This window comes from Trachurus japonicus, chromosome 24 (genome assembly GCF_045865225.1).
Source record: "Trachurus japonicus isolate A0001 chromosome 24, Traja_1.0".
In the NCBI taxonomy this organism is placed as follows: domain Eukaryota; kingdom Metazoa; phylum Chordata; class Actinopteri; order Carangiformes; family Carangidae; genus Trachurus; species Trachurus japonicus.
The window spans coordinates 16,847,040-16,867,317 of record NC_140930.1 but is presented as its reverse complement, the minus strand read 5'-3'; the positions used below and the strand labels follow the sequence as shown (position 1 = coordinate 16,867,317).

At 42.9% G+C, this 20,278-nt stretch overlaps 1 protein-coding gene across 12 annotated transcripts in view; it reads left to right on the top strand.

The window, feature by feature from the left end:
* The window catches only part of nhsl1b (NHS-like 1b), a 106,284-nt gene that overhangs the window by 51,397 nt on the left and 34,609 nt on the right, over positions 1 to 20,278 (top strand). The window contains exon 1 of one of the 12 annotated variants that reach the window (XM_085771144.1): positions 5,039 to 5,311. The exons of 8 other annotated variants lie outside the window; for them this stretch is intronic. In XM_085771144.1, coding sequence (XP_085627270.1) covers positions 5,296 to 5,311 — 16 coding nt within the window. In that variant the 5' untranslated portion in view covers positions 5,039 to 5,295. Of the gene's footprint in view, positions 1 to 5,038; positions 5,312 to 13,107; positions 13,600 to 20,278 lie in introns of those variants that run through there. 3 more of the 12 variants (XM_085771143.1, XM_085771134.1, XM_085771132.1) reach the window with 3 other exon arrangements.

Genomic DNA, 20,278 nt, shown 5'->3' with positions numbered 1-20,278 from the left:
TTCCTCTCTCTGACACACATATACACACAGGCACCTGATCAGTCTCCTCAATCAGCTGTATTGATCAACCCTAAGTGGCTGTGTGTGTCTGAATCGATCAGTAAGTGGACAGGGTGGCTGCTCTGGAAGACCAGAGAACAAGAGAACAAGTCCCAGCAGTCGGGGCCCCGTTCAGACTCCTGATGGCCCCTTCAGCCTTTCTTCTCTTGGAGAGCAGAGGGAATGAGTGTGGATCCTGGTCTGGGATCTGGGGCAGCTGGGAGACTGGGATCCACACGATTAACCGCACTGCTTCTTACTCTTACATGCTGTGTACAGCAAGTCGCTAAGCAAACTGAACTCAGTGACTCTGTTGGCAGTGAACGAGTGCCCTATGTTAACATGCAAGTCAGGAGATTGACGGATTTAGGAGAATTTAGTGTGTGATGTGGTCTTTTTTTTATCTACAGTGTGTGGATGTCCTCTTTTATGATTTTCATTCACACATTTAGGGCAACGACATATTGACCTAAATATTAAACATACCTTGGCTCGCCACTCGCCAGCGTTACGACAGCCACAACCAGAATTGGGTCTCACATGTAAAAACGCTGTTAATGAGCTGTTTGTGAATTTATGACGGGATCTTTTAGGAGGTGCTTAGTGAAATTTGAGAGGATTCAGATGAGACTGAACACTTGCGTAACAGCCTTTTTGCGATTTTTTTTTTTTTTCTGGGATATATCTCCACACATGTTTCTGCACATACAGAAACACACTCATCATCATTGTGGTAGTCCATGTGTAAATCCAGATTAGCAGATGATTATTCGCTGTAGGGGGAAGATGTGATGTATAAACCAACCGAGGCCTCATTAAAAGACAGACATGAAAAATCTGCCGATGTGGCCCACGGCCCAGGCATACACAGTCCTACCGTACACAGAAACACACACTTACAGATAACATACATGCACATTAAATCCTAAAGGAAAGATGTATTCAATTTGCTCTTTTTATAGTTCCATGCTGTTTTCTAACTGCCCTCTCTCTCTCTCTTTCTCCTATGTGCTGACAATGACGCTGGTATCTTCAGGTAAGTCATATCTGTATATCTATGACCTACATATCTTCCTTTTTTATATCTCTTTTAGTTGATCCCAGATCAGACTTACTGCATGCTAAAAATCCCCATAAAGCCTGCCACCCATCGCAGTTCAGTTTTAGCCCTGAATTAAATCGCATTACCTCTTATTTCCCCTCTAAAAACTTAATCTCCGACTTGCGCCACCCATCGCTGTATCATATTGTATGTATCCTATTACCTTTGTATTATGGGATGTAATCCATGAATGCACTGACTCGATGGGGAAAAGGGGGAGGTAGAAGAAAAGCAAATGATTATATCTGGGAACTGGATTCCAGACCATAAGGGGATAGAGGTTCCAGGCTTATGTTGATGGGATGCACTGATATTGTCCCAAAATAAGCCACAGTGTAATATAGAGGTGAGATCTTATTATCTGCCTCAGCACATATACCATAACTATTATGTCATGTGACTGAAAATTATCTTTTGCAGGCACTCCAGTCAGTGTATTCTGAGATTTTCTATTTTATTATCACTGATTATTGATAATCTGTTTTAAACAAGAGGCCCTGTGGAGTTGGATTTTTTCCCATCCCAGGTTCCTCATCGTTGCGTGACCAGAGCATTACATTTTCTACAGCAAGCTTATCCCTTATCTGTATGTGTGTGTGTGTGTGTGTGTGTGTGTGTGTGTGTGTGTGTTATTTGGTTTTGTTTTGCACTGACGCAGACCTCGGTGCACACAGTAACAGCTTGTCACGTGTCATCCTGTACCAAATTTGATAGAAGATGTGCAGCATGCTGGGTTACTGACTGACATTTGAAGATAAGATGTTGTCTTTGTGTCTAATACGCAGCGCTGGTCATGATTCAGCCCAATGATAGTGTTTTATCTGAGGACAAAGACTGTATTTTGGAGAACAACAACAGTGGCGAGCTGGAATTCCTCTGAATACAGTCTTTATATGCTACAGTCACAGACTGTCATTTAACCCGACAAGTGCTGCCACGTCCTACATTTCTGAGGTGACACCAGACATCACAGCTTGGACAACAGGAAGACGAATCAAGTGTCAGAGTTGAGACTAGTTTCAATCAACATACTGTGTGTCTACTGACTTTGAAAAAATATTTTTGTTTCCATTTTGGATTTCAATGAATTTTGTATTTCACATCATCTAGTATTCATCAAGAAAGGCAGAAGATTGTTCTTTTGCCATCTCTCTCTGTTTTATGTTTTGACCCTTTGGGGAGGCTCTGACATTCAGGTTAGGCCTCACTGTAATTTAAGAGGGTGATGCTATCAACACTGGTTCAGTAGCTAGTATATGTCATTATTATACCAATTTACACTGCCAGTAATCTTAATTTGATTGGTTTAGAACAGGGAGGGAACCCCACCTCTCTGTTTTGCCACCTCAGCTTTGCGAGAGCAGTGATTAGACGGACCTCAAAGTGGTTCCTCGGTGCCAAGGGGTTTACGATGAAGTTTAAAGTTAAAGCCATTTTGAGTGAAGCCACAGCCAATTAAGGTGAGGATTTGATGGAGCCAAACTTTATTGTCTTGTTTGGTTGGTTTATTCAGGGAATTGTGTGTATTTTTAATTGCTGATGGTGATTTCTAGAGTTGTGTTTTCTGTTGCACTCTCATTTCATCCACTCACCATTGCAGAGGGGCTCTACAGCACACACACACTTTCACACACCAATCATCCTGTAATTGGTGACATCTGGTCGAGGCAGAAATCTCATATCCTTCAAGCCATATTGTGGGTGGGATTAGCATGTCCATGACATACGTGTACTCAGTGCTTTAAGTGGGAAAAAATAAGTGCCGGTACTCCCCTTTTCAGCTGTTGGCTGGTAAATTAGGCGGTGGGCGGTCGATACCAGCACATCATTAAGTGACAGGCTACTTTACATTCAAATATGATGTTGATTAAAAAAAGAAAAACGTTCAATTGAACTTTCCAGAAAGATTTTTAAAAAGTATTTTCTTGTTAAAATCCATCTGTGAATAATGTATGACGACAAATGAATCAGTATTTGTTATTTTAAGTTTACCCACTTCATAAAGTATCTCTATCCTTCCCTAATTGCTGTCCTAAATTATTGCCAAATTAAAATTTTCACTAAAATCAAGAAGTTTTTGTGATTTGTGGCCAAATAAACAGCCTCCACAGACAGCTGTCATTGTTCTAACAAGCTGACAGCAACAGTTTCACAGTGTTTCTCAGTAAGAGCTTTCATTTTACTCTGCTCTTGTTAACGAGTAGTGTTAAGCATTTTGGGAAATATGACTCACATTTAAGCATGTTGAATACAGTAAGTGGAAGGCTACTTATTGGTAGGCTACCACTGGAAAGTCATGTAAATGGCTTTACACTGTAACTCACGAAGGTTTTAGTCGCTCCACATTCACATCTCGTCTGGACACATGGAGTTATACTATGACGAGGCAGCGGCGTGCGCTCCGTACGTGCATGTGAGAGAGTCATGGATGAGAGAGCGCACAGCGCGGCAGCCCCGCCCCTCAGTGAGAGACAGAGGAGCACAGAGAACAGGGCAACAGAACCGTGGCGCTCAGGGTGAAAGAGGCATCACTATCACAAATCGGTCAGAGAGAATGAGAACAGGACAGAGTATGTCCAGACTCCCGGTACTCCCCGGTACGCCGTAAAAAGTCCCGGTACGCCGGGGGTTAAAATCTAGAAGTGCCGGTACTCCGTACCGGTGAGTACCGGCCCACTTAAAGCACTGCGTGTACTGTGTACATAAATACACACACACTGTACAAGCAAGCACACACAAATACACACTTTTCACTCCTGATTAGTGCATCTTCTACCTTATCATTTTGTCTATACCTATTGTCACTGTGTTTGGATTTTGGCACCTCACAGATTACATCAATGGGCACTTATGCTACAGTGAAAATTGCTTATTTGCCATTGGAGATTGTTTTGATTAGTGGGCTGACTTCCTGCTCCTCTTCTTGCAAGCCTTACGTCACAAATTCTTGCATTATTACAAAACGGCAATAACACTATTATTTTCAGCTCACTCCCTCTAAAAGTCCTGTCTTAGCTTTTGTGCGTTTTTTCTTCTTCTACTTCTACTATTCCTCTGCTTCTTGCTCTTATAAATTTGTTTTTGTTCACAGAAATCATAGAAAGACACTAAAACTCTGGCCAGTGCATCTTTTTCTCAGTTGAGGCCATCTGCAGTGTTTTGTCCTATAGTCTTTGTGGTTGCTCCAGATATAAACAGCTGCTCAACGCTGAAAAAGCAAAATGGTATTTTTTTGACTTGACAGTGTTTGCACAGTCTGCGAGTGAGTCAGTATTTTGTGTTTCTTTATCAGTGTGACTCTCCTGGGCTTTCAGCGTGGCCAACGTGGAGAGGTCGGGATGCACCAAGCTTGTAGCTGTTTCTGATAACAAACAGTTGAATTGTGGGGATTAAAGCGATTATATTTGATCAGCGCACAATGGATCGGCCTCAAGCCGGGGCCCCCTGCCTCACGCTGAACTGCTGACTGCCCAGATTCTCTACAATCACAATCCTCCACAAGGCTCAAACTCCTCTGTGTGTGTTTTTGTGATTTTGTTTTTATTTTTGCCCGCCCTTATAAGGACATATGTACTATTTGAACTAGTTTACTGTATGTACACAACATGTATTCATTTATATTGCTTTTTGTATATGCATTACAGTAAGTAGACCAGTTAAGGGGCTTGTGGATGACAGCAGCTTTAAGAGTTTTAGTTTGACGCTGGGCTTCTGGCTCGCTACCTCTTACAGTAACACGGATGGGGCGGAGAGATGAGGAGGGGGTGGTGGTGGTGGTGGGGTGTTAGTGTGGTAAAGAGATATTCAGAGATGCAAGGAGAGACAGAGAGAAAGAGGGGAAGCAGAGTTAGGGGGTCACAAAGCAGTTTCCTGCGGTGTAGGAGTTGGCTCTCTGCCACTCGGAGCATGTGCATGTGTGGATGTGTGCGCAGGGGGAGAGCGTGAGGGAGGGAGATGGCGAGAGAGGCAGCGGGAGAGAGGAGTGTATGTGTCAGGATCTGTGCGTCCGTGTGTGAACACTTTGACCGAGCGGTGTAGAGGAAGAGAGGAGAAGAGGGCAAGAAAGAAAGAGTAAAAATTGAGGGAAACGGAGAGAAGAAAGAAGAAACCAGTGTTCGTTTCTTGTGGATAAATGGGGAAATAAGGGAAAAGTCATGTTCTGTCTGAAAGGTAAGTGTGTCAGTGTGTGTGTGTGTGTGTGCTGGTGTGAGACTTTTCCCCCAGACTTTCTGAGACAAAGAAAAGTTGAACTCCATCTCTGTCCTGTGTGTGGAAAGTAACCTCTGTCACAGCGGCTTCCTCTGCCTCACAGTCCGTCCTCATGTGTTTTTCTTTAGTCAAGGAAACCCTCCTTCTCTCACTCTTTAATCATTCTTTCCTTTGTTCCTTCTTTCTGTCTCTGACTCATTTAGGTTTACTGACTTTAATCCTACAGTACCTTTCCTTTTTTTTCCCTCTCTCTGTGCTTTTTAATCACTCTTCTTCCCAGTTCGTGCTTTCACTCCGGGTGAGAAACACAAAGAAGTGCCGGTGTTCAAACTTTCAAATGCGACTTGTGCTGTTGGGACCGCTGCTTTATCAAACTTGGGAGTGCATTTTTGCAGAGATGAGTGATGTGTGTGTATTTGTGTGTCTGAGTGTGTGTGTGTGTGTGTGTTGTCCACAGTAACAGCTGGCGGAGCAGCAGTTGCTGGGCTGCTGTCCTGCAGAGTGGGGCCATGTGTTGGCTATTACTTGACTGACCAGTTGAAGTGTGATATGGAGAAAACTGGTTCCTCTTTTACTGGCAGCTGCTTTTTGCTTCTTTTTTTTTTTTTGGTCTTAGACACTTGAGTCTGTGTTATACGTTCGACTTGAGCTCTTTTTTCCCTCTTTGTTTTATACACATGCAAACACACACTGCATTAACTCTTTTTGTGCATGTTGGTGGACTGATGAAAAACATTGTCTTGCAACCTACAACACACATAATAGTGTTAGAAAATACTAAGAAATACTTGGGGAAAAAAACTCTAAATATACATTTTTGAATTTGTGGATCAGGTTTCACTTTATAAATTGATGTATTGGCAGTTTAAAAGCATAACTTTTGATATTGTAACTTGGCCTACATTTCTGGTGTGATGGCCAGCAGCAGTCATCCAATATTATATTGAGCAGAAAGCAAACTCTTCAAATCCAGGAAATAACCTAAGATTTGGAAAATGAGTGGAATTGTAAGTTGAAAAATATGTGAGAGGAAAAAAAAAAAGTTCTCAGCTGCGACTTACTAGACGATTCAAACTGCTCTTATCTCAGAAATGAGAGAATCGCTCTCATTGTGAAACCACAACATTTTTCTCCCTGTGTAGCCTGTAGCTTTATGGCTTTAAGAAATGAGGTAATATAAACTGAACAGTGCAACTATTTGTGGAAACGTCCCAGTTCATCAGCTGTACGCAGTAATTTATGTTGTCAGTTACACAGTTTCCACACTGTGTGACTCTGGTCAGAGTTGGAGCACGGAGAGAAACAGATGTGGGAATTGTGCAGGAGGGGAAATTGAGTTTTGTTAGATGTAATAATTGAGTGTTCTTAAACAACATGTTCAGGTTTTACATTTAATCTTCAACTTTCTGTGCTTAATCTTGACCAACAAAACAACTGGATGGTAGCGTGACGGTCTTCCTCCCTCTTTCTCCCTTTCCTGTAATACTTCATGTTAACATTGTAAAATGTTTCAAAGTTGCTTCGCTGTGACTAAATAGACTAGTTTCCCACATCATTTGCAGTGAAAAACAAAAGCACAGGTTTGGGTTTCCAGCTTCAAAAGACATGACAGACTGACCCAAATACTGCACATGACATGAATTAACCCCTTAAAGCCTAAACCATAATGTAATTTACAGAAAATTGGAGTCTTTTTTGGACCTTCTGACAAACTATTTGGAAAAGAAAATAGCAATTTGCTTATTTTTTAATGTTCATTTGTATCAGACTTGATACATCTGGCTTTTTTTAATGTATTGCTCACAGTTAATGTGTTTAAATGTTATGTTTTATACAATAGATAAGATTCATTTAGATGAAAAAGTATGACACTGATGATGTAGAGGTCTCAAAAACGGTCTGAACCAAATATGATACACTTGGTGTAAAGGGTTAAACACTGATCCGACCAGTAGATTACACCACGTCGTTGCCAGTAACAGAATGTCTGCTTATGTTATGATTTAAACAAGCCCCCCCCTCAGTTTGGGTTGCCAACTCTAAGGCAGATGTGACACATTTTCAGTCCGTGTTCCTTCACATCCAGCTGTGGCCAGAGTGGAATCTCATCTGTTTTGACCACACACTCACTCACTCATAGCCTCCCTCCCTCCCTCCACTCCCCTTACCCAGAGTAAAGCCTTGTATTTTAGTGTAAGCCCTTTTGCGAGGCAGCCAGACCACTTGGTGTGGCTTTTTTGGTACGTTACATAAGTTATTTCTGCACTTGAGCCCCACTCCGACAGTCGACATAAGACGGGAATGAGTCGGGATTAGTTGGAGCGATTTTTGGAAACCTCGTTCTCCGTCAAATTGGAGGTTCCCTGCGGTTGGAGCGGTATAGAAATGCAACATTTCTCTTCATGTCAAGTTGAGCGTAAGCCCCCGTCAAGCTCAAACATCACTGGGAATCCTCTCGACCTCCTTGTTGTGAGGTCGGTTAAGGTCAGCTCGGGCCTCGTCCAATCTGTAAAAACATGTCTTTGGCTGCGTGGAACTTGGTCCAATGTTCCTTGGTTTGTTTTCAGTCACTCTGATTGCAGCTCACTCAGATGTGTGAGCATTATAGTGGCTTCAGATGTTTGGGATGTGGGCAGCAGCAGAGGGGGAGGTGCAGATGTGTCGATTCAGCCAGATGCGCCAACAAATAAGTGTGTATTTGGAACATGTTTAGTCTAATTCAGTCATTTGGGGAAGTGTTTAGTGACTAAATGGGTTTTGTGCACTGTAATATTTTGTTAAGTCCATGACAAAAATTAATCGATTATTCATTGAAGTAATTTTTCAAGCAAAATTTGTAGGTTCTTGTGTCTCAAATGTGAGGATTTGTTTCATTAATCTTTTTTATATCATTGCAAATTGAATATGTTTTGGTTTTGGACAAAACAAGACATTTAAAAACACGAACTTTTAATAACAATTAGTCACAATGTAATGTTAAACAACAGTTCGATACTTGGTTAATCTTGTAAATAGATTGAAATAGTTTGTTGCGTCACTTTTTTACATTAATAAATAAAAAAGATAAGCTGCATGTTAGATTTTAATTATATGGCCTTTCATGAGCGTGTAAATCAGGCAAAAACTACATTTTATATCATGGCCATTACAGAATGAATGTGCTCTCAGTGTTGGTCATTTTAACCAGAGAAAGTAACAACTGCAGCCAAAAAATGAAAAGCCTCTGTCTGAAAGTCCACAACAATGTCCCCAATTCCAGCCTGATGTCGTGACATTTACACATGTGTTTTACGTGCTGAGTCTTGTTTTGAAAATGTTTGGTCTTTTAAAGGACCTTTTATTTCTTTTTTAATTGAAAGATATGGAAAACATATGAAGAGATGTTTGAAAGCATCTGTGTGTTCTTGCGTGAGACCTGCACGTGTGTGAACTGTAATTCCAGGAATGCATGTATGTGTGTGTGTAGGTGTTTGTGTGCATGTGAGTTTCTCACACTTGGGATGGCAGCAGGAGCTTGGTGTGGATTTTTCTCTGGGGCAGTCATGTTACTGGCCAGTGACCCATATAGCTATATGCCTAACACTATATTTAACATCAACTAAGTCACAGCATTTCGCTTCCCTGGATTCTTACACTTTCACATCTGATCAGAGGTGCAGCACGGTTATGGATGAACAGGGTTTATGGAGTTATTATTATAGTTTTAAATCATCTTTTATTAAAGCAACACAATTGGGTTATTATGGGTTCTTACCTCTTACATTTTCAATTACATTTCATTTTAATGTTTTCATAGTGGATGATATAACTTGGCAATTTGGGCATTTTTAACTCTTGAAAGTACATTGTGCTTTTGTGTTTTTGTGATTGGTGTGGAAAAATATTTCACCACGTCAGAGGAGGTTGGACAAATCAAAGTCACGGGTGCTTTTGATGTTCAGAAGAAATCACAACCACATACCAAGGTCTCATCGCCCCGTTTTAGCAACCCCATTAAAGTTATCCCTTGTTAACCCATTTAAACTTGTGAAAGAACAGTCCGTCAATAACCAGTGCACCTGTGTCGTGTGTCTTGAGAGACTGTGACCTCTTGACCCCAGGCTGACCCATTACCTGCCCTCTGGCCTTGTGGGTAGTGGTGTTGATGGATGTTCTCACACTCAACTTGGCAGGCCGCTTAGGAGCGAGGAGGAGCATGGAGGACAGGAGAGAGGTGTGGAAATGTCGACCAATAGAATAGGTTATTTGTACTTACCTGGCTGGAACAAATACTGATACTGAGATATTACATTTCACAATTACATTTTAATCCAAGTTTCCAAATCCAATCTGTTGAGACCTAAAAAAAAAAAAAAAACTTGAATACTTGAATTTCAGGAAAGTAGTTCCTTAATGTAGATCATTTTAGTAGTTAAACCAGGTGAACATTGAACAACTCAGTCGTCATGTGAAATCGTTTGCATTTAAAATAGAATCAGTAGAAATGAAGCCACTTCATCCATTTCTCACATATTTTTGCATCTGTAAATCATGCAAGTTTGTAAATGAGTGTGGATTTTAAGTGGGATCTCTGGGTTGGATGTCGATCTCTGTCAACAAGTCGGAGGTTTCCAAGAGAACAGGAGGAGATTGCTGGTCTTGATAGGTAAACAATAGATGGTGGAGTTCCAGTTGCCTGTGAATGGAACTTGTCAGGACTCCAGCGAACCTTTTGTCTCCTGAAAAGAACTTAGCAGCTTTTATGGAAAACGTATAAAGACGCCCAGGAGTCAGTAGTAATTGGGTCTCCCTGTATTTTTTTTTTCTTTTTTTGTATCAGAAGACAAAGTTTCTTTGTAGACGAACGTGAATCTGTGATGTTTGCAGGGACAAAGGTGGAAAAGTTTTGTTGTGAGTGAAGTTTGAGAAGACAATGGCCGACTCCCTGTGGATGAAGGGATGACTTCCCCAGACAGAGGGCTAACTCAGCATGCAGGTGCTCCTCTCACTCCATTCAGACCTACACATATCCATGGTTACTATTGTCCCTTTCTCAAAGGCTTTCCGCCTCAGCTTCCCCCTCCTCACACACACACACACACACACACACACACACACACACACACACACACACACACACACACACACACACACACACACAAACTTCTGCCCACATGTGAGTGTTCATATAAGCAGGAGAGTTTATATACACACAAGCATGTAAATACACATGTACCGGCATACACAATAGACACTGTCCCAACTTGAACCCAGCATGGCTTTTGCATTGTTCAAAAACTGGGCACGCACGCACATGCACGCACATGCAAACACACACACACACACACACACACACACACACACACACACACACACACACACACACACACACACACACACATTTCCTGACTAGTAATAATCCCCATTCATGGTCAGTGGGCTGTGAGAGACTGACTGCCGTGCATGCTGTGCTTAGGCAAAACCTGAACATTCACAGCCAACTAATACACAGACATGCACATTTTCTCTGGTGTGTGTGTGTGTGTGTGTGTGTGTGTGTGTGTGTGTGATACATGACTGTGACCACCACAAACACACACGTACATGCATGCAAAACGCCAATAATGTATGTTTATCTGTGTGTCACTGTAAAAACACCCCCTGTTGTGATGTTGCATGTTGCTATTATGTGTGTAGGCCTGCATGACTGATGCTGTGACCTGGATGACCCACTATTTCTATGTATTTATGGATGGATGTAGGGCAACAGCAGTGTTAAGTGCTATTTAGGCATGGACAGAAATTTTTGGACCCGTGTGTTTGTGTGTGTGTGTGTGTGTGTGTGTGTGCAGTGGTTTGTCCATTATGTTTTGTACTTGTGGGTGTGTGAGTGGCTGCAGTGGTTTGGTTTTGTAATCAGCTTGTGTGTTGGCTGACTCACAGGGCTGTGGAAATGATAACCATCGGTAATGGCTGTTTTAGCCTCTGGCTATCTGCTCAGGCTTTGGAAAGATAGCACACCAACACACAAACACACAAACACGCACAGACAGACACACATTTTCTCCATATTCCCCCCAAGTTGCAGTAGATTTATGAGCTCACCTTTTCTTCAAGTATTTGTTTATATAGATTATTTATACTGGTGTACCATGTGGTGCAGGTGTTAGCCACCACCAGAGGGAGACATTTGCCTTTAGTACCAAAGTACTTCTTTTCAATTCAATTTTATTTTATTTTTTTCCTTTCATAGAATTCAATTAAATGTCTCAAATTCCATCTGAAGGCTGAGATTTTTTTTCAAAGATCAGTTATTATCCACTCTTTAGTCTTGCCCTGCCCCATCCCATGGTGGTATCATTAAGCTCAGTCTGCCACACAGCCAACCTGATTAAGTATCACACACACTCAAACACACACTCACCTGGCAGGTTACTCTGAGGTTTTTTGCCACCCATGACTATACTCTAATCGTGTTTGCTAATCTGTGTGTATCTCCTAGTTATTATCTTTTTATCTGGAATCTGCTGCGCTTTCGTCTGTCTGTGTGTGACTGTCTGTCCATCTGTGTCTCACTCTTATCTACAATTAACTTTGTCCAAGCTTTAAAAGTTTAAACTTCACCGGGTGTGCTTTTTTTTTTTGCACTTCAAAGTATTATTGTGTCATGTGTTTTCAACTCGATTTTTTTCGATTTGAAACACCATCGAGTGGAGAGAAAACCTGAGGCACTGGGCTGATATTTGGCTCACACGCTGCTCCAGTTTGCGTCACCTAATTCAACCAGCTGACACACAACACGCCAGGTCTTCTTGAACTTCCACACGTTTGAACACGGGAGGTGATGTAGTTAATTATCCACAGCCTGGTGTCCATCTGTGTTGTGTGTGTGTGTGTCCGTCACAATCAGAGGCGAGGGGCTGGAGGCTGGATAATCTGGGTTTACAGATTAGAACAGCAGCGTTGAGGAGCAATGGAAAGAGGGAGGAGGAAGAGGAAGAGGAAGAGGAGGAGGAGGAGGAACTGTGGCCATGTGGACGCCACTGGACAATGTTGCTGCTCTGTTTCATATGGATGGAGAAAGAGGGAGGAGGATGCTCTGAGATGCCGCAAAGTTGTCTGAGCGTTCTTTCGGGAGGATTGATTTCTCTAACCCGACCTCTGATTTATCCAATAAGGTGCTCGCCATCTTTGGACATGAACTCACATTTAAAAGACTGGATGGTTTCTTGACCTTTTTTGGAAGCTCTTTTGCACAATTTGTGGTGGACGCTTCTGGGTCACTTCAATGGACAAAAACAGGCTCTGACCACAGGTATTTCCAATAAGGCACTGCCCTTTGTTTTTCCAATCTTATTTTTTGCATCTTTGGAGTAGTCTTCAAATATCTCGTGGTCACTCGTGGGGGTCAGAATTCCTGTTTTTGTGAGCTGCCAGACGGTCCACCACCAGACAGCCAACTGACAGTCATGTAGGCTATTTTTCTATTCCAGATAATAGCCTTATGCTGCAATACTTCTTTGGAATATTTGTTCTGGAGTTAAATCTTGTAATCTAAAACTGTGCACAGCCTTCCTTTGTCAGGCAAATCAATGCAAGTCAATAGGATCCCCTGAGAGAGGGAGAGGAAGGACAAAAACAGTAGGAGGAGATTGAGGAGGGGGATTGGGTCCCCTGTGGGTTGCAAAAACCTCCAAACCTCTCTCCTCCTCCTGTCTTCCCAGAAAGAGAGGGGGGAGGCCTGTTGAGGGGTTTTTGGGAGCAAAGGGGGGAGGTCTCCTTCACAGTCACCCCTCCATCCCAACACAAGTGGAAGGTCCAGGGAGAGAGAGAGGGAGAGGGTCGCTCAAGAAAGAGGAGGAGTTGGGGGGCTTGGGTCCTGGATAGAGCAGGAGAGGGTGGGAGGGTGGTGGTGGGAGGGTGGGTGGGGGGTTAAGGTCCTTAGCCAGCAATGATCACATACGTGCACTGCCTCTCCTCGGAGCCGGTGGTCAGCTGCTGGCACAGGGCCTGCTATGAGGACCCCCTCAGCGAGAAGCGAACTCTGTGCTCCTTCAGGCCCGCCAACAAGATGGGGAACAGCCTCCAGCCCGAGGCCGGCCCCGGCCCCGGCTCCAGGCCCCCCAGGCCGGAGGGCTGCCTGCGTAGACGCCTGCTCTCCGTGTCAAAGGTCCACCAGAGGCCGGACTCTCTCTGGACGCCCAAACCGCTGCTGGGACCCGATGCCAAAGGCTCACCTGGGAAAACACAAGCTTACAAAGACGGCAAAGGTACGACAGACTAGAGAGAGAAGAACATAGATGTACTATCACTTGTCAGTGGGTTTGTTAGTTTGGAGTTGTGAGATTTGGACAAAGAAATGCTTTGTTTACCTCTGGGATTTCCCATGTCTTATTATAGAGCTCCACTTTGCCTATATGCTCAGACTGTTGACAGTATCTCTGTTGTCTTTCATTATAGACAGTGGATGTTTCAGCTGATAAAAACACTGTTATTATACGGTTCTTGACTACAACTTTAGACCCGGACTTCCCAGGTAGCAATCTGTGTGAGCCTCTTAGTAAGACTTAGCGGACTTAACGTTGACACCACAACATTGCAGTTTTTGCTACAGTAACGATTGTGGTATTTCTCGCGGCTGGGAAACAAGCTCCAGCCTCTAAGTGCGCTTAAGTCACCTGAACTGTTTGTGGGTAGATAATGATACGCTGTGTGGTCACTGTGCCAGAGAGTCACGACACATGCGAAGTCGAAGCTTTTCTCAAGCCGGGGCTTTGTCTCTTCTTATTAGGTGATTTCCATCCCCCTTGTAACCGAGTGATCTGTGCCGTCTGTCTCTCCGTGTGTACTACTGTGTGTCTCTACGTGTGTGTTTATGTGTGTTTTGCCGGTGGCGTCCCATGCAGCATCAATGCAGATTGTGGCTTTGTGACCTCAGAGACCTTTGGCCTTTGGTGTAGTGGCAGAGGGTCCTTCAGGCAGCGACTAGATGATCCTCAGAGAGCTATTTTCACGCATGCTGTCAATAACTCATAAATATGTCACTTGGCATACAACATGTTGGTTATTGTCAGTGAAATCTGCTTTGCTTTATGTTTGTGCAGTGATATTTCATTCATTTCAGTTTGTGCATATTTAGTTTATCTCCTACTGTGGCACCTGCATGCATATTCCCAATCATATTATACTTATTTACACTTATCAGTCTAGTCTTTTTATGTTAATGAACGGAACCTTGTGCATGCATGTATGCAGACCATGCTTCATCCTATTTTGGGGACTGTAGGACATGCTCCCCTGGCTGCATGGCCACCCTTGGGAACAAGACACAATAGCAAGCAGCTGGAGGTGATGGGCCAGGCCCTGCAGGGAAGTGTAACGGAGCTGACAGTATGAGGGTGATGAAGCCGACACTACTGGGGTTACGGAGGTGACCCACTTTCACCTCTGCCACTACATAAAGGAGCCATCAGGGAGATAAGAGAGAGCGCCGAAGGATAAAGGAGCTGCTGAGAGAAATGCCTCTGACCTGTGTCTGCGTTTCCCTTTTGCACTGTTCTACCTCCATATTAGTCACTGCCTCTACCGCCAGTCATCTATGAATATAAAGCAGAATGTTAACTATAAAAACAAGAAGCAATTATAAAGGCAGGGCGATGCGGGGTTTTCCCAGTAATACAACTTTTTTTTCAACTTTTCCGGTTTTCTGTTATTGTCCCGTCTTGGGTCCTCGTCCACGCAGCCACTTATCTCCTAACTGCTCCCTTATGTCTTTCTGTATGTATGCTTATCTCAAACTAAATCCCTTATTCCTGTGCGTCTAGCGTAACGATATGCTGCCAGACGAGCGCGGCCTGCCTCACGCCCGCTTTGGCTAACGTGCCGTGACAGCTCAAGATGTTGCCGCCATGAGTACAGTATTGTCTGGACCCTGTGTAGGTTGATTCACCCTCCCAGTCACTCTATATTCATGCACTGCTGAACAGACGACCCTCATGCAGACAAACAGCCACAAATTGGAGTTTGGCTGATGCATCCTTTGGGTATTTGTTTCCATCCTCCTGTATCCTCACTGTCTCTGTCTGTCCTTGCTTTCTTGATTTGTTTTTACCCTCTTATCTTCTTGTTTTCCACCTGAATCTAATCTTTTTTTCTTTTAAACCCATTAGAAATGACATGGCATCACCTTTTCTTCCCTTGTCTTCTTCCCCTCTCCTTCATTTTACATCAGTTTAACGGTGGAGCAGCTGTTCCACCGCATCCCCCATAATCCTTCAGTGGGATGGCAGGTTCTGTTATCGACCAATCAGTGCCAACAGCTCCCGAGGGAAGAGCACCTGAGGGAGGCAAGGCTTGTAGAGTAACAAGATGAGGCCAAATGAAATGGATTGGCCACATTTATTAAGGGGAAGCGCTGCTGAAAATCAGTTAGTTAAATATAATTGGAGGCAGTGAGAATCAGTTGGGGGGTTCGGTCTCGGCCTCAGCTGTTTGTTACCATGTCGACCCCTCACCAACACATCCACATTTCCTATTTGGAAATCCGGTAAGTTGCACTTTGAGCCACCCAGCATTAAAAATGTATGCAGACCTGGCATCGTGGGTAGGATGTTGGGTGCAAGTGGCCAGAAAATTGCATGTGCACATGTAGTTAAGGAGCAAAAAACAGTCATTCAAAACAAGTTCACCCCTCTGAAACTCTTGTGAGAGGTTAAGGTGACAGACTGGCCAGTTAAGAGCTGATTGACTGTGGAAAAACACCTCATTTTTCTGAGCTTGTGCAGAAAAACATCCAGTCAAAGAAGCTTGTCTCTTCTGACTCAGGGGATTGTAGTGTGGTGAAAACGCCATTTGTTAGACGGCGGCTTACACCCACAGCCATACACACTCTCCAAACACAGATGAGTGAAAAAAACAAGTGCACTTAGCCCTGAATGTGCACAAACCACCACCACCCCCATCCAGTAGCTGGTCTGAGGTGGCAGAACAATGGAGTGGAGAGCATGACACACAGCCTAATGAGATGAAGAAAAGAAGAGGGTTTTCACACACACACACTAGCTTTCGGGAATCGGGGGTCAGGGGTTGGTTCGGGTCATTCAACTGTAAAATGGGTTAAGGCTCTGTTTTCCTTCAAAGCAGCTCTGTCTGCCTCAATCTCTGTCTCCCTTTTTTTCTCCATTGGTTAAGTCTTGAACCTGGTTTGTGTCCGTGTGAATGAGTCCATGTCTGCTTGTTGTTGGTTTTTTCCCCCCTGTCTACATGTTCTGAATTCAAATGCTACTGCGGTCCAGTCCACATCTTTCCACATCGATGTTAATTTGGATAGTAAATAAAGGAGGTGAAAGGTAATTAACAGGTAATAGCTATGCCTGTATCCAACTAGACGAAGACCCTCTCAGCTTTTTTAAGGGCCTAAAAGGTAATTGCTGACTTGTGATCGGCGAACCGGTGCTCTTCCATCATGCGTGACCAACGGCTAATGAAGCCATCACTGACAAATTTAGGGAGGTAATCGAGTTCCTGTGTGGAGTTGAGGGCTGTTTGCGTGTATGCACCTTTGTATTCACGCTGCTTTGTTGTCATTGATGTACAATTTTGCTTCACACATATAACTTTCCACTTTGGTTTGAGTTGGTATTGCTGTATCACTGAATCTATCCATAGTTTTGTCTCCAGCTTTAACTTTGCAGCGCTCATGATAAAGTTACAGGATTCGTCCCATCACGGGTTCATCAAATTCATGAGGTTTATTATCCTCTGACATATAGAATATTTGGTATTTTTGCCCAATGAAGTATTGGTTAAATGATCAATGAAATAGATTGTTGTTTAGTTAACTCTTTGAAGAACAAGTTACTTCTCTGTTCTGAGTTTCAGCTACTTGTCAAAGTAAAATATACTGTATCTACACTATTGTACAGCAATTCTCAAATTACATGTCACTTCATTTGGATTAGAGGTTCTGTATAACCCAGAGAAACTGGCGATAGACCCCATAGAATATCATTTAATTTGTCAAATGAAATTAAAATATTAGGATCATGAAAACTGCTTTCAGTTCAGTCCCAATTTTGTCACTTAAATTAGATCACATGTCTCACAGAATTCGCACTGCAGAGCCAGCGAGGGTTTGTGTTTTCCGGGGAAGTGGTTTCGTCTTTCAGCACGAGTGTGTGTGTCGTGTTGCTTGACAAATTGTTTTAATAGATAATGTGGTCAGATTAATAGAGTGGGGTTCGGGCACAGCTGGCTTTTCATTTGGGAGGGCTGTAAGCGATGGAGGAGAGGAGCGAGACTTGGAGAACAGTGTTTATATCAGGAGGGATCAGGTGTAATGGAGCCACACAGCCCCATATGGGCACAATTGAGTTTTACTTAATGGTTTGATTATCACATCAGGACATTAACGGCCAGATAATCACTAAAACCTACAGAGACATCAATCCTCTCATTGACCAAATGTGTCAGAGCAGAGAAACACTGGGAGCTCTGAGGAAGCAGGGGGATTAGTTGGTTTAATAATGAAAACGTCTCATTTATATTTGTCTAAATGGAGAAAAAAAAAATCTTTCTAACACTCAGTTCTTTGTGTCTTTTTCAATCTGTCACTCACTCAATGAATCCTTTTACCACAGTATGTGCAGCCTGTCCCCGTTGACCTAGGGTGCCTCCTGGAGGTGAGGTCGGCGTACTGCACCATATTGCAAGAACATGACGAAGGCACTTGGTTGTGACCGCTGTGTGATTTCTAGATCATATTATAGCTTGTGTGTCTGAATCCATCTTTCCTCCTTATCTTTTATATTATCGCATTCTGGACACTCTCTGACCTGAATCAGGTTTGACAGCGTGCAGGTTACAGTCCAACTGCACATTGTGTTGCCGCAGCTAAGTGAGGAAAAGATCACAACTGATAACACTGAGTTTAAATAACACCAGCAGCTCATGCTTTGTGTATTTTGGGATATCTCTGTGTATATTTCACAGAGGTGAAGTTGTCCAAACAAATGAATCAGTTGACTGTAATTATTATTGATGAATATGTCGATGTGAGTGTGTTGTGCAAGCAGTCACGTGATACATTATCAGGCATAGAAAGCTTATGTTTTCATGCACATTGGCCATTTTTATTCATTTTGTAGAATAAAAAGCTATTATCAACACACACATCACACATCACACACTGATTACAGTTGTGTTTGTCTTCACACCCTCATAATGCCAACAGATCCTGAACACAAATGCGATTTGTCTTAGATTTAATCTGTGCTCGCTCCAGCATCAGCTTTTGCCCTCTTCTTTACCTCCATCAGTCCAACAGTGGTCTTGTTGTTACTAAGACAATCTAATTGAAAAATCTAATTGCGCCGTAGTGCAGGATAAGTGCGTCTAAGCGCTCCTGCCTCAGTCACAGCTCATTTCTTTAATGAGCGCTGCCATTAGAGGGAGTTTTTTTTTTTTTTTTTTCCACCTCATGCTGCTTTGAGTCTGGTTCTCTGAGGTTTCTGGCCCCGGCTGCCCTACTGACCAGTCTGCTCTCCGTCTGTGCGCACAATGCATTCCTAACTTAAAATGTGTTGAAAAAGAAAAAAGCTTTTTGATTTATTGGGTTATTAGTGAAGTACAGAGATCATGAGTCCATGAGTCAATTGATGGAAAATTAGCCATCAACCTTTTGATACCCGAGCAATCACTCAGGTCATATATTGAGCTGAAATTTGTTGGTTTTGGTCCTTTTTTTTATTTTGGTGATTTTCTCATTGACATTGAATATTTGATTGTGAACTTTGGATTCAGGAGATGTTTTTATATGTATAGCAGCTGTCTGTTACAATTAATCTAGGGGTAAATTGATTATTAAAACGGTTGTCATTTAAAACCTTCTTAATCCTCCACTGCTCTGCATTGTGTCTTTCACTTGCACTGATGACCCTATAAATCAGAAAATCAAAGCAAAACAGGTTTATTTAATTGATTAAGTAATTGAAGATAAATGTTGAGCTGCCATTGGCCCCAAAAGAGAAACCTGGCTGCTCTTGTCACGACACTTTGCTCTCCCATCTATCTTCTCATCTTTAATCGCTGCAGCTCTCACAAACCCTCCACCGTGTAGCCCAGCCTGAGGCTCCCTCCTCCTGCCTTCCCCTCAGCCACAGGCCCCTTTATGTCCCAATCAGCTGGAGTTTCCATTAAGCTTCAGAAAGCAAAGCCGAGCCTCAGAAAAGCTCATGTCCCCCCATAGAGACTGATTATAAAAGGAGAGAGAGAGGAGAGAAAGTGATTTTAAGAGCCTCTCTAAATCTGTCTCATTAATGAGTTGTCCTCACCATGGCAACGTCTTTTTTCGGCCCCACACACATAGACAGATTAGGGTTAAAGACAAAAAAAAGAAGGAGAAATGCGGAGAAAGCGAAGCTGCTGCCGTTTTCTTTGCTTGTAAAGCCACGGGGGAGCGTGCCCCAATGACAGTTTCACTCTAACTTTGTTTGTTTATAGAAGAAACTAAATTCCTAGACTGTTGTTAACCTTTTCAAAGAGCTAAACAGGATGACGTTGAAATCCCAATTTCACTTCTCTCTGTCGTTGCTCATGTTCTCCACAAGGTGGCGTTGTAGCACAAACAAGCAGCCTGAGTGAAAACTCTGTCTCCACTCCTCAGTTTCAAAGTTGATTATCTGTGAATCGTTACTTTTACACTTTGAAGAATTGATATCACAGCACACACATGTGTGTTGGACTAAATTAACATAATAACAGGATTATGGTAATTACTAAATAGAATTAGGATTTAAATAATTGCGATCAGACACTACGCACTCATTTATCTACACCAAAAAGAGACACATGATATGTCACAAGGAATTTAATTTGGGATAATGGCGGTCCTAAATTTTGGGGGTATTCGATCCGGGAGCTGATTTTGTTTCCCCGGGGGCCCATTAAGAG